The sequence below is a fragment of the Cavia porcellus genome, unplaced genomic scaffold, assembly GCF_034190915.1.
Source record: "Cavia porcellus strain 051 isolate PalLab524CR breed Dunkin Hartley unplaced genomic scaffold, mCavPor4.1 scaffold_1, whole genome shotgun sequence".
Taxonomy (NCBI): Eukaryota; Metazoa; Chordata; class Mammalia; order Rodentia; family Caviidae; genus Cavia; species Cavia porcellus.
The window spans coordinates 214,500,867-214,515,177 of NW_026947484.1; the positions used below are offsets into that span (position 1 = coordinate 214,500,867).

General features: G+C 36.6%; 2 protein-coding genes across 13 annotated transcripts in view; one reads left to right on the forward strand and one right to left on the reverse strand.

Annotated features, from left to right (window-relative positions):
* Positions 1–981, reverse strand: part of Camkmt (calmodulin-lysine N-methyltransferase) — a 391,740-nt gene extending 390,759 nt beyond the window's left edge. The window contains exon 1 of one of the 6 annotated variants that reach the window (XM_063229142.1): positions 713–980. In XM_063229142.1, the coding sequence (XP_063085212.1) occupies positions 713–850 (138 nt within the window). In that variant the 5' untranslated portion in view covers positions 851–980. Of the gene's footprint in view, positions 1–712 lie in introns of all 6 variants that reach the window. The other 5 variants (XM_063229136.1, XM_023566367.2, XM_003473060.5 and 2 more) reach the window with 5 other exon arrangements.
* A 134-nt stretch (positions 982–1,115) lies between these two features.
* Positions 1,116–14,311, forward strand: part of Prepl (prolyl endopeptidase like) — a 35,919-nt gene continuing 22,723 nt past the window's right edge. The window contains exons 1-4 of one of the 7 annotated variants that reach the window (XM_013155787.3): positions 1,296–1,451; positions 2,981–3,237; positions 11,947–12,069; positions 13,701–13,767. In XM_013155787.3, coding sequence (XP_013011241.1) covers positions 3,019–3,237; positions 11,947–12,069; positions 13,701–13,767 — 409 coding nt within the window. In that variant the 5' untranslated portion in view covers positions 1,296–1,451; positions 2,981–3,018. Of the gene's footprint in view, positions 1,465–1,491; positions 1,748–2,980; positions 3,238–11,946; positions 12,070–13,700; positions 13,768–14,311 lie in introns of those variants that run through there. The other 6 variants (XM_003473057.5, XM_023566366.2, XM_013155788.3 and 3 more) reach the window with 6 other exon arrangements.

The following is a 14,311-nucleotide window of genomic DNA, read 5'->3' on the forward strand; positions in this document are numbered from 1 at the left end:
GTAGAAGATGCTGTCATTGAACTAAGCAACATCCTGACTTGGTCACCTTAGACACCGAGGTGTCTTAGGCACTGCCATCGCCTGAAGCTACAAAACAAACGTTTGCCTCTCATTCCGGAGACACAGGGATCAACGCAGCACTTCCTACTCCCCTCAAGCCACGTTATTCGCGAGAAACCGAGGCAACGCATGCATTTTCCCGGTCCTATCACAGTCAACTACTCTGACCTACGAGAGGCATAGGGCCAGAGGGTGGAGACTAAGAACTGGGGTCTAGATTCAGGCTGAGGGTGTGCTCGCTCTCCACGCATACTGGAATCAGGCTGGGAGATAAGCAAAGAAGTAACTCGCGGAAGATGGCAGAACACAAGTGAGAAAGAACAGCAGCAAGTGGGGAGCGGAGGTCCCAGGGATGCTAGCAGTTAGCCCGGGAAAAGCACCCCCAGACAAACGTCTAGCTGTGGACCTTCCACTTGGGTCTGAGTTTCCGAAGAGCTCAGCCACGGCTGTCCCGCTCCCCGCCCAGCCCAACAGTCCTCCTTTTTTGGTGGGACCCTAAAGTGAAGCAAGGGGGCGCTTTTCAAGTGGCTCCCTCCAAAGAGAGAAGGAACTCCCCAGGCTGCTAAGTAGAGCGAGCGGCGACCAGGGAACGCCGCCGTACCAGAAAGGGGAGTGGCCAGAGGCAAAGGTGAGGCGAGAGGTTCTCCCTTACCTGTCGCAGGAGCTTCCACCGGGCGGCTCCCAGGGACGCCGAGACTGCGGGTCCCCGAGTGGCCCCGCCAAGTGTGGAATCTTCGCTCGCGGTTAGTTCAGTCTCTCCCACCCCGGAGCCTGCGACTCGCGACTCCATCCCAACAGCAGAGGTGCCGCCGAAGCAGCTCTCTCCTGCCAGGACCTGCCAAATTCTTCCCTGTCAGGACCTATGACGCCGGCCCTCCAGTCTACGGCCCGCGCGCTCCCCGAATTCCGCATTTCCGGTATTTGCATCTCCTTGGCAACCAAGGAGGCGCCATCTCGCGTCATTGCACCATTTTACTTGTGGCCATCTTGAGTGAGGGCGGGGCCGAGCACGAGGCAGCTGATGTCGAGCTAGCGGGTTGCTGTCACTCTTTATTTTCTCCTTTCCAGCTTCGTCTCGAGCTCAGAAGACAAGCAAAGACCCTAAAACGATATATATTTGAAGATTAAAACACCTGGTGGAGAAAAACCCCGTTGTTGACCACAATAAAGATGGCGAAATGTGCTTAGCACGCGTACTGGTTTGGTGTTACGTAGATTGGCGTGCTGCAAACCAGCTCTGGGCGGCTCTGGGTAGGTTGTAGTTCTGCTGGGTGCAGAACCCTAAGTTCAAGTGAATGCGACGGCGGTGATTTTTGCTCCTTCGTGGGAGCTGCGACTTTTTCGGCCTTCTTGCATTCGCTTGTGTCCGGAACCAGACTGACTCTTCTTGCGTACGTATGAGGGGTGGGTACTGGGGTCTCTTCTCTAATCTCTTTTCTCTCAGTCCCCTGGTCTTTCTTTTTGATCCATGTCTCTTCACCGAATACACGCAGTGTCGCACTGCGATTGTCACATTCCTGGGTGGAGAGTTGCAAAAGAAGAACGAATAGGTTGTGAAACGCCTATTTGTCTACCCCAACCCCATCCTTAACCCTGCATACTATCTTCTCTCTGCGGGTGGAAGACGGATGGTTGGAGGCTGTGGAGACAAGATGTGGTGAATTAAGGGACCTTTTTCTCCTTTTTTGTAAGCGTGGGCTGCTGCTTCTCTATTCATTCTCCCGTTGTTTTGCTGCGACATAGGAGATTAAGGGTTGAAGGGGCATTGTAACCGATCAGATCTGTAGAAAATCTGACGCAGTATTCTACCTGTGATACCAAAGGCTGTTTTACAGATTACATTCAACAGGATGCAACGTGTCTAGATTTTCCCTAGTCTAAAAATATCAGCTACCTTCTGTTGAGTAGTTACTACGTGCCAGGCTGTGTATTAATTGATACGATTAATTCTAAATTGTCTCATTCTTAATGACAACTCCAGAAGATAAATGATGTCATTATTTTAATTTTTCAGATGGAGAAACTGAAACCCACAGATACAGAGACAGTTTAGTGCAGTGTCCAAATCTAAACCAGATCTGATTCTTAACTGCTTAACTAGTCGTCAGGATTAAAAAGAACTTACCAGCAGAGACCACAAAGGGCCTCGTGTTTTATGTGTACATCTTGCAGTCATTTTTGTTTTTCTAAAGAGCTAAATAACACTTTAACATTAATAAAGTATAATCGCTTATATCCACGATTTGCAGTCAAATAGAATTGGACCTTTTTCTGCAGTACAGTGTCCAAGTGACTAAAAGCAGATCTTTGAACCTTCTAGAGCCAGTTTGCTCACTTGTAAAATGAGCATCATTATATAGATACTGTCTCCAGTCCATATAAAGTACAATTAGAAGAGTAGATTTTAAAAAAAAAATAGCAGCTGGCACATAGCCAACACTTAACAAATACTAATCTCCTTTTAGTATCTTTAATAATAATAAGCCTTTTCAGTGTACCTTCCACATGCATACCAATGATAGGTTCAGAATAGTGTAAGATCAAACCCATTTTACTTTTCAAACTCGTAGAGTGCTTGAAATTTCCCATTAAATCTGTGTTTCTGTTTCCAATTTTTTTATTTTGTTTTGTTTTTTGTTTTAGTTTGTCCCTTTGTGTACAGAATGAGTGCTGCATAACTTGACCATAATACGATTGACTTTACAAACAGAACTTTTAAATCACTTCTGCCAAGTATTATTTGAGTGAAACTTTAACTTATACAAGTTTTAAATTTGTCTAACCTAAGTTATCAGCTGCCCACAGGTGTTATCATATAAGGGATGTCTGGCCCTGAAGGGAAAGTATAAGATCAAGTGATCTTAGATACTCCAAGAACCTACTATTGTATAATAACACACCCAAAATCATTCATGTCCAGCAGCCCCAAAGGGAGCATAAACCAGGGACTTTGATATCATGCAACAGAAGACCAAATTATTTCTCCGGGCTTTGAAGTATAGTATTCCTCTCCTTGGGAAATGCGTGCAGAAACAGCATTTGAGTCATTGTAACCTCGTTGATCATTATTACAATAGAATAAAATTGAAAAAATATCACCTAACCAAGTGTCTGCAGAATAAACCCAAGATATCAGAGTTAGCAAGAAACATCCCAAGTCGGAGCTTCTCAAGTAAGGTATGGACTTTTTTAAGTTAACCTATGTGTAGTTCATTAAGATTAATGTTAGTTTTAAGATAAAGATGGATAGGATATCAAAACTAATTTCTGAGAAATTCTAACTTGACTTTAAAGTTGTGCCATCTAAATTACCCACAAATATAAAAGGATATATGCATATCTAGAAAGCTATAATGTAACACATAGAAATGTAGATTCTTAAGGAGATTCACATCAGGACTTCCTTTGCATGACTATCAGTGTGTTTCATAGTATAATTCATCTTTTTAAAATCTGTAAAATATCAAATTATAGCTCTTAATAAAACCTAAACATGTGTTAGTTGTTTCCTAAGTCCCAAGATAATAAACTTCAATGAAGTTCGTGCAATTTTATGTTGATTTCTCAGTTTTAAAAAAAAAAGAAAATTTTCAAGAAAATAGTGTGTAATCTACTAGCAGGTAATTTCTTACTGTTATGGTTTTTTGTTTTGTTTTGTTTTGTTTTGTTTTGTAGTTCTGTATTGCGTGTACCCTTACGCCGCTTTGGTTTGTTTTGTGTTTTTCTCTTTTTCCTCTTAAATAAAAAAAAAAAAAGAAAAAATTAAAATGGCCTTGCATTTTTGATTGTGTCCTTTCAGAAGATATACTATTGTGCTTTTGCCAGACCCCAAGCCATGGGGTGAACTTGAGACTTTATGAGACGTGATTTTTTTTTTTTTTTTGTCTTTTTCATTTTTATCGGTAATCACAACTGCCTGCTTGCAAGGCAGGTGCTTACACCGCTGAGCTAAATGGACGTGATTATTACATAGAGATGATCCTATCCTGGTCTATACCTGTTTTCCATGTGTAATTATTAGTTGTCTCCTTTCCTCTGAAACAACGTCCTGATTAAGATGTTAAGTTATATAATCATCCTGCTTATTTGTAATAGAGTTACTGATGCTACTGCGTCTTGGACAAACATCGTCTACATTTTATTTATGTTCCTAGGGTCCCTTAAATTATATTTGAAGGTCACATTCTTGCAATGTTAGTATACTTTAGTATTTTAATTTCTGGTTTTGTTTTGTTTCATACTAATTTTTCTTAGTCTGTTTTAGCTCCTATTGTGATAAAATATACGCAACATAAAAGTTGTCATTTTAGCCGTCTCTGTGTATAATTCAGTCATTAATTACATTCATAATGTTCTATAGCTCTTAACCTCTATTTCCAGAACCCTGTCATCATTATCAGACATGTACCCGTTAAGTAGTAACTCCCCACTCTGCCTTCCCCTCAGCCCCTGGTACTCTAATCTACTTTCTGCCTTTATGAATTTGCCTATTCTGGATATTTCATATAAGTAGAAATGTCATAGAAGTAGAACCCAATAATATAATTCCCTGTCTGGTTGCTTTATTTGCAGTAATGTTTCCAAAGTTTGCATCATATCATAAATCAGAAGATTTCTATTTTTTTTTTTTTTTTTTTTTTTTTTTTGTCTTTTTCCTTTTTATCGGTACCGGGGATCGAACTCACGACTGCCTGCTTACAAGGCAAGCGCTTATGCCGCTGAGCTAAACCTCCAGCCCCAAAAGATTTCTTTTTGATAAGAGTAATATTCTGTTGTATCTTTAAATCACATAGGGGGAGTCCATTCATCTGTTAACTGGTATTTGCTTAGGCAGTTTGTTTGGGGTTTTTTTTTTTGTTTTTTTTGGTTTTTTTTGTCTTTTTCCTTTTTACCGGTACCAGGGATCGAACTCATGACTGCCTGCTTGCAAGGCAGGCGCTTATGCCGCTGAGCTAAATCCCCAGCCCCGTCAGTTTCTTTTTTAAAAACTATCTTTTTCTCATCCTATTTTACCCAAATTTAGACTGTAGTTTTATTCCAGGCTCATACCTAACTGATAATATGTGTTATTATTGCTTTTAACTTTTTATTTTAGTTCTCTGTTTTCCCTAGATTTTTCATCTTTACATTTTTAGTTTTTTTTTTAAAGTTATTTCTTTTCTTACAACGACTTGGCTTTGCCACTTTGATTGCATCTTTACACAATTAGAAATTTTTTATTGCATTTTTTCCTCTCACAAATAGGTTTAGCTTACTTTATAATAAAGTATCAAATTTTGCCTACCCAACTACATTTTGGACCTTAGATTGTTTTGTTTTGCATTATGTTTAGAACATCTTGTTGTTTTGCACTTAGTTTATAAATAGTAGGCAGAAATTACCATCAGGCTGGCAGCTGTGAGATCAGCTCTTACCCTACACAGGAGGTTGACTATTTTTTCCCTCCATTTGTCATAAAGCAAGTTCTTGATTCTCTCCTGTTCCCACTGTCTAAAAGCTGTACTCTGATTCAGCAACCTCAAGAACTTTAGCTCCTTCAGAGAATTTTTTGCCTGCTACAGTGAACCTGCTTTCACATACCATATATTAACCATTCCCTCCATGAATATCATATATTAACCATTCCCTACATAAAAGCTGTAGATTTTTCTCTTTATGACCACTGAGACCTGATACTCTTTATAAAGATATATCTGTAACTATGCAGATATTTTAGGTAAAAAAATATATTTCCTGCTGGGTGTAGTGGCTCATGCCTTTAATCCCAGCACTAGAAAGAGGCTGAGGCAGGAGGATCACTGTGAGTTTGAAGCCACCCTGGGTTACATAGTGAGACTTTGTCTCCAAAAAAAAAAAAAGAAAGAAAGAAAGAACATACATTTCCTTCTTTCAAGCAGACATCCAGAAGTCAATTTTGTCTATTCTTGTAGGTTACAATAAGGTCGATAAAGTAGATAAAGTAGTACTTATGGGCAAATTAAAATATACCTGTAGAAAAGTAAAAGAAAAAATACGTGTATATATTATATATGTACAACATAGTTATGCTACTAATTTCTCAGTTCATTGAAAAGAAAGGTTTGTGCTCATATTGTTTGGACAATTAAATGCCTGTATCTTGTACTCCAAATTAACCATTGTTACTCTGTTAATCTTGTTTTAACTTTTTTTTCTTTAAAAATTTTTAAAAATCTGTTTAATGTAGACCTGTTACCTGTATGAGTAAAGAATAATAGAAGACATGATATATAATAGCATAATACAGAAAATCTAGTCATGACTGTGCACTAATCAGAACTCTCATGGCAGAAGGGAGAAGAGAACTTTGCTTTATCTAAATGTCTTAAGAGTACTAAATTTTGATGTCTCACCAGTAGACTCTGTGCAGATATTCCAAAGCCTGAAAAACTAAAATCCAACATACTTACCACAAGCATGCTGGAAAAGCAGTGTTCAACCTACACTAGCTGAGATAAGCAGAGTCAGAAGGCAGGATCCATTAGGACTTTAGACCACTGTAAGGATTCTTGCTTTTTCTCTTAAGACAGAAACCACTGGAGGGTTTTAAGTGGAGGATGATTTCATCTCAATTTAACACAGTCTCTGTTGAAAATAGACTGAAAGGCACAGGCAAAGAGAACTTAAGCTTTGCAGTAACCCAAGGAAGAAATGGTGAAGGCACCACCAAAAACTAGTACGAGTTCAAATAGGACAGGTAGATCTTGAAAGCTGAATTAACAGGATTTAGCAGATCAGTTGGTTGCCAGAGAGAAAGACAAGACCAACTGTAAGACTTTTAAACGTGAACAGCTAGAAAGACAGATTTGTCATTTATAGAATGAGGAAAGACTACCTGGAGAACAGATTTTTCAGAGGAGCACACAGAGCATCACATAGAAATGTTGAAGGGTCAGTTGAAGATACAACTTCAGCTTGTTCCCCAGGGACCTCTAAAATGTAGACCGGCTACAAATGTAGGAATCTGCAACATATAAATAGCGCCTAAGGTCCTGATTGTATGGGATCACTGAGTGAACCAGTGCGGGACAGTAAAGAAGAGAGGCCATCCAGGAATAAAAAACAAAGAGAATGAGAGGAATGGGCACCTGGGAGCAAAGGAAACAATTGCTTTGCATAATTTAACAGTTATATTGAAATACCAACTACAACTAGGTATTTTAAATGAATACCGTTAGAGTTGGGGATGCAGCTCAGTGGCACAGTGCCTAAGGTCCTAAGTTCGATTCCCAGTACCCAAAATGTAAATGAATATAGTTAAAGATTTTGAAAAACCAATTAGTATTTCACAGGTGCTAACTGCAGTGTATACTAATATGGATACATTTTAGGTGTGTTCATTGCAGATCTATTATATTCGTTATAGAGTGACTATCAAGTCAGGAAGTTTCTGTGCCTAATTTGTTTCTCATATTTTTAAAATGTGTGTTAATTATTTTTTATTTACTGAAATGATCCTAAAAGTTTTATGTTAGAGTATGTGGATAGATTTTTCTAATGCTGGACCATCCTTTCATTCTTAGAAGATATCCTACTTGGTCACATAGAGTTTAACTATTACTAGTTTTGTTTTGTGTTACTCAAAAATAATAGGTTTATTAAATTTTATTTTAGATTAAGGTTGACTTTTAGTTGTCTTATATTGCCATTGTTCAGTTTTGGTGCCAAGGTTAAATCAGCCTAATAAAGTCAGTTGAATACACGTGCTTCTTCCTATTTTCTTAGATAGCTGCTATATGAAAAGATTGGTTCTTCCTTGAAAGTCTAGGAAAGTTATTTTGTCTCTCTAATTAAGTGAAGCAGTGGGAGTGGAGAAGGGACAAGGAAATCTGTAACTGGTTGTGATTAATTAGTTGTAAACACCACACACTCAGACCAGCCTAGGAAAGCTATCTTTGAAAGAATCTGGGCTTTGTGTTCCCTTCAAGAATGAGATAATTTTTCAATATTTATTAACTTATATAGCTTTTTTTAATTTCTTGAGTTAATTTTGGTAATTCTCTTTTCTGGGAAATTACCATTTCATCCATCTTTTTAAATATATTAAATATATTGACATCAAGAAGCTTAATGTAATCCTTTTTTAAAAATTCTGTTATAATTAACAATCTTGATACCCCTCACTTTTTTAAAAAAATGTATATACGGAGCTAAACTCACTTTAGAGCCTAGCTGGCCTTAAACTACAGTGATTCTCCTGCCTCAGCTTCCCAAGTGCTGGGATTACATGTGTGCACTACATACCTAGCTATTCTGGCTTGATCCATTTTGCCATACATTTTTCTTTTTTAGTAGGTTTTTTAAAGGAACCAACTTTTTACCCTATTCTCTCTTTATTACTAACTTCACTGGAACACTTATTTCCTCTGACTTCCTTTGGATTTAGTTTCCTTAAATTGTTTCATATTGTGTTACATCAAGAAATAATATCAACTTGTCCCACTATTAATAATAATGCTAGGTTTGATCATTTCGGTTAAAGAAATAACTTCTATTTTTACATTTCCTATAGATTTTAATTAATCAATGATAGTAGCCAGGCATGGTGGCAAACACCTGTTATCCCAGCACTCAGGAGGCTGAGGTAGGAGAGGACAGCCATGAGTTTGTGGTCAGCCTGCGCTACATAGTGAGTTCAAGACCAGCCTGCCTACACATCGAGACTCTGTCTCAAAAACACAAAAAACCATAATCATACTTATTGATGCTCAAAATATCCCAAATGTGGCTAATGGGAAGCTTTCAAACTGCCCTTTATGACCATTGGCATGTCTCTGTTAATCTTTGAGCATTTCTTTTCTGGCACAAGATACCTTTAAGCCTACCTTGTACTCTTTCTGTGCCACACTTGGAATTAGCCATTTATTAATGTCCCTGTCTCAACTAAAAGGCTGTCCAGTTTCTTTTTCATCATTTTTTCATCTTTAGAGGTCAATATTTTGTCATAAAATTGCATGTTCTGTTTTAGAACAGCTTTCATTGTTACAAAAAGTTTTATAGTAGGCCACTTGGAAATTAGAAAAAATGCTGTCTTTTGCCACTAATAGTGTGGGCAGTCAGAAATCCTGTTGCTTTGAGTTATTTTGGTTCAGGTAAGCTCATTGTACTTGGGTTTTTGATCCAGAAGAGAAGCCAGAAGTGTAAATTTAAGAGAACCATCATTGAGCCCAGCACTTTTGCGTTTAGCTCTGTGTTAGCCACGGTCCTCAGTAAAAGTAGGTCTTCAAGGGTGGCAGAACTTAAGTGTGGGACCTGCAATGTAGCAGGAGCTGCAGGGGAGCAGAGAAGGGTACCTTTTATAGCTGTACAAGTACTTATGGTGATGACAAAATAGGCAAGTGTATATCGGGGGAAAAAAAGACATTTGCTGCTAAAATAGTTTCAAAATTGATTTCTAGTAATCTTCCGATTCATAATTTAATGTTTCTTTTGGGTGATAATAGGAATTATTGCCATAAATATTTTGCCTCTAAAGATTAACCGTAGTATAGAAATAATTTTAAAAAATGAAAACTAGGGTATAGGCAACTACTTTGAAGGCAATAAGATTCACTAAGATGCCCATTCTGGTTTGACTATTGTCTCCTTTGGAAGTCCTGTAATGTTTACAATGCTTAAGTTTTATTGGTCTTGTTCTCTACTGTTTTGTTCAACTTTTTAATATCTAATGAGATAGACAATTCTTTTTAAGGAAACGAGACATTGTTGATAACCATTGTTGATAACCTTGTACTCTGTTTTACATCATGTGCTATGTCTATCCTTGGTTTTGACTGACAGCTTTGTTTTGCCATATTTGACTTTATTCTCTCCCCCCCAAAAAAAGTAATAAGAACTAAGGAGTAATAAAACCCAAAATGTATAGATTTTGTTGTAAAAAAGAGAGGGGAAAAAAAAGAGCTCTAAAGGATACAATAGCAAGTATGTTTAGGAGTGTTAAATAGCTGACCATATTAATGTTTTTGGTTGGATCATTGAACACAACTGTTTGCAGTCTCACTGTTTGAATGTCCACTTTGCATGCTTTGATACTGTGATTTGAGCAACTATCTCTAAGATGATAATATGTAATCTATTAACTGGTGATTTCTTACTGTTTTGTTTTGGTTTTTTTTTTTTTTTTTTTTGTACTGTATTACTTGTACCCTTACACCGCTTTGTTTTGTTTTGTGTTTTTCTCTTTTTCCTTTTAAATAAAATTTAAAAAAAATAAAAAATAAAAATGAAAACTAAATATACCAGCCTCCACTATTTGAACTTCAAATAATTACTTTAAAAATCAACTGTGTGAGCTGGACATGTGTTAACTATGTGCCTCACATGTATTCCCAGCACTCTGGAAAACTAAGGCTGGAGGATGGCAAGTTCAAGGTCAGCCTGAGCAACTTAGCAAGACCTTTGTCTCAAAATAAATAGAACAAGACAGGGGGTGTGTCTCAGTGTGAAGGCTCTGAATTCAATCCCCACTTCTGGAGAAAAAAAAATTTTTAACTGCATAGTTATAAGTAAAGGCTAGATGATTGAAACTACTATAACAGCCATTATTTGTAACTTAAATCAAATCCAGATCACTACAGCATTCCAAAAACAATAAAAGAAGACACTGTTAAAATGATTCCCATTGAATACATTTTGATGACTGTTCTGTTATTCTCATGTTTTAGGTTGGAAACTCTTTGTAACAAACTATATTAATACATTCTCTACAGTGTAACGTATTACAGACACACTTGTGCGAGAGATATTTATCAGCTGTCCAAGTTCCTTACAGAAGGCTCAGTTCTTTTCTGGCACAAATCACTGTACAATTGTCATCTTTGGCAGAATGCTAAAGTCAGAAGTCAGCCAGAATTGTTTGGCTCAAATAAGGCAAGCCAATGCAATATTGAATTAGTGAATTTGCCTCGAAAGATTAACCGTAATATAGAAATGCTTTTATCTTTCAGGTTTCTTGTATACAAATTTCATTGATTTGTGTAGAAATCAATTGAAGCTTTCAACTAATGAGATACTCTCTGTAAGACACAGTGTGCTAATTTAGCTTTCTTCTGTCTTTATCTGTCTTCATTAATTTTCCTTTTCATGTATTCATAAGTAAATTTTTTTCCTTAAAGAGGAAGGTTTGTTTTATAAAGTGTAATTTCACTATTAAGTCTGCTAAATAAAGCAGTTCTGTCTTGGTGCTTATCTCCACAAATGAAAATTATGGTTAATTAAGTAGGATACTGTTTTATCATAGCTCTTGCTGTGAATAAAATAATAGTCAACATTTATTAGGAAAGATAATGTTTTCCCCTTCCTTTCCTGTTTCCCTTTTTTCTGAAGCTGTTTCAGTGCTTATAAGATTCAGTGGGCTTTTTTTAACCTCTCATTCCTATTAAATATTTAAAAGCCCACAGGATTTTCTTTCCTCCTTGAAAGTGTGGAACCCTGATGATATTTGTAGACAGTCTTCAGGGCATTTAGTACTTGTGTATCTTAAGGACTTACCCATTTGAAATAACAGTATAATCAAGTGTCTATCTTATTTTCTTTGCTTATATTTTTTAATGAAAAAGATCATTTTATTGATGAGCTTAGGCAAGAATGTTTAAGCCAGATGCGATGGCCCCAGGCCTGGTGGCACATGCCTGTTATTCAAGCTACTTGGGAGGCCAGGACAGGAAGGTTGTGAGTTCTAAGCCATTCTAGACAACAATCAGGCTCCACCTCAAACAAACAAACAACTTTTAAGACTTGTGAAACATTATTTCAGCAGCATAGACCTGTCGTAAAAATCATGTGAAAAGGGAAAATTCTTTATTAAAAAAAAGCTAAATTTTTTGCCCTAGTTGAAATTTTTGATTATATCAACAAAACTTTTTCTAGGATCATCTGCCTATTAAACAAGAAAAGGAAAAACCTCTTTCAGAAAACATGGATGCATTTGAAAAAGTGAGAGCAAAATTAGAAACACAACCACAAGAAGAATATGAAATCATCAATGCAGAGGTAGGATACATCATACTGTTTTTGTTTGAGTTTTTTTTTAAAGAAAAATCTCATTAGCAGTTAAGATGTAAATGAGGTACCTCATGATTTATAGACATAATCTCATGTCAAACTTCTACTCCACTTGACCTTTAAAATACACTGAAAACTTTAAAAAGAATAAATGCAGTGTGATCCTTAAAATAAATTTAAAGATTAAAGCCAAGATAATTTCAAAGTGTGATAAATTAGTTCTGATTTTAAGGAACATCCAGTTCTGTTTAAAAATTTCTAAAGATTTTGGCAAGCATGAGGTAGTTCAAGGGCCAGGGATTTAGCTCAGAGGCCTAAGTGCCTGCCAGGCAAGTGCAAGGTCATGAGTTCAATTCCCAGTACCACAAAAAAAAAAAAAAAATCTGCTAAAAGCATGAGGTAGTTCAATCCCCAGTACCCCCTAAAAAATGTTTTTAAAGATTTCAAGGAGAGGTGCAAATGAAACCAATCCTTAGTAGTATCTTTGTGATTTAAATAGTATGTGCTCTGTTTATATTTTTTAAATAAAAAGATAATTTGCATTAGTATAAAACAATTGAAGCTAAATATGTTTTAGTCATTTTATAGTTACCAGCCATACATATTTAAATAGGTTGAACAAAGTTCAAAATTTTTCAGTATGATTAGGAAACAGAATCATAGATTATAAATGAAAATCATGAAAGCTGGGCCTTGTGGCGCACACCTGTAATCCCAGCACTCATGAAGCTGAGGCAGGAGGTTTGCCACAAGTTTGAGGCCAGGTAGGCTACATACTGAGTTCAAAGCCAGCCCAAACTACATAGCAAGACCTTGCCTCAAAAAACAAAAATAAAAGAAGAGAGAAAAGGAAAGTCATATATGTAGCAGAATGAAAATAGCAGGGAATCTAGATTCAAATTACACCAGTACCTAATAATAAATGTGATGTAAGCCATCTGAAGTCAGTCATGCTTAATGTTTAGCTGTTAGACAAGAGCCCTATTCACATAGCAGTCAGAACTGCATATTTTCTCAGTCTCACAGCATATTTGTCACCCCACACAGGGTAATATATTTTGTGTAAAACCTATGCAAAGCTATTAATGACGCATACTTTAAAGACAAGAATCTCAAAAAATTACTGACTGGTTTTTTAAGCTGGTCAATTTTCTCATCGCCTCTATGTATTTATAATACATAGAGGCCACTTAATTTTTGTTGATTGAGTCCCACTATACAGATGTCAGATGTGCTCAAAATATACTAAAATGATTCATACCATCATGAGAACCAATGCACATTTGGTTAAACCTCTTGCCTTTATGCATTAGAAATCCCTCCAAGTACTTCTAAACATAGGAAAACCATGCTCTACTGACTATATTGTAATAATTGGTCCTTTTTTTTTTTTTTAATCGGTACTGGGGATTGAAGTCACAACCACGCACTTGCAAGGCAGGCGCTCATGCCACTGAGCTAAATCCCCAGCCCCAATTTATTTTTCTATTTATTTATTCAGTTACTTCTACAGATCTGCTTTTTATAACATCTTGTTTCTTCTTTATTTTCAATAGTTAGATGATTAAAAAGTTAATTAAATTTCATTAAGTAAACCATTTTTTTTTTTTGATTTTTAGATTAAACATGGTGGTTTTGTTTATTATCAAGAAGGATGCTGCTTGGTTCGTTCCAAAGATGAAGAAGGTATACAGCAAATTTTTTCATGTAACATAATCTGATTTTTCAGATTTCACATGTTTATATGAAGTTTGTCATTAATTTCTTTTCAAAGGTATAAGGATTATTAAAAATTACTTCTCATATTTTTTAAAAGACTAATTTTTAATATCTGGGCTTACTTAGGATAAAATCAACAGTCACACTCAAAAGGTTTGGTAGGGAGAATGGAAATTGGTTTCAGCATCTTTGGTGCACATGCTATGCTCAGGTACGGTATTAGGCACTTTCCATATATCACTCAATGCTGTCTGCACTCTCTTGCTTTCTGCATTCTGTGTGATCTAGGCTAGACTGTAACAGTATGAAATGTCTCATGGGTTGGTGCATAGAATAATAATGAACAGCACAGGATATTGTTAAATAACTGATAGCAGTTTAGGTGCAAGCCAGGCTACCATCATCGGAAAGAAACTTTGGGGCTGGCCTGTAGAAGAGAAATTCTAACTTAAAACATTGAAATACAGTTTTAAATTCTTGTAAAGTACATTTTGTGGAGTTATTTCGCCAT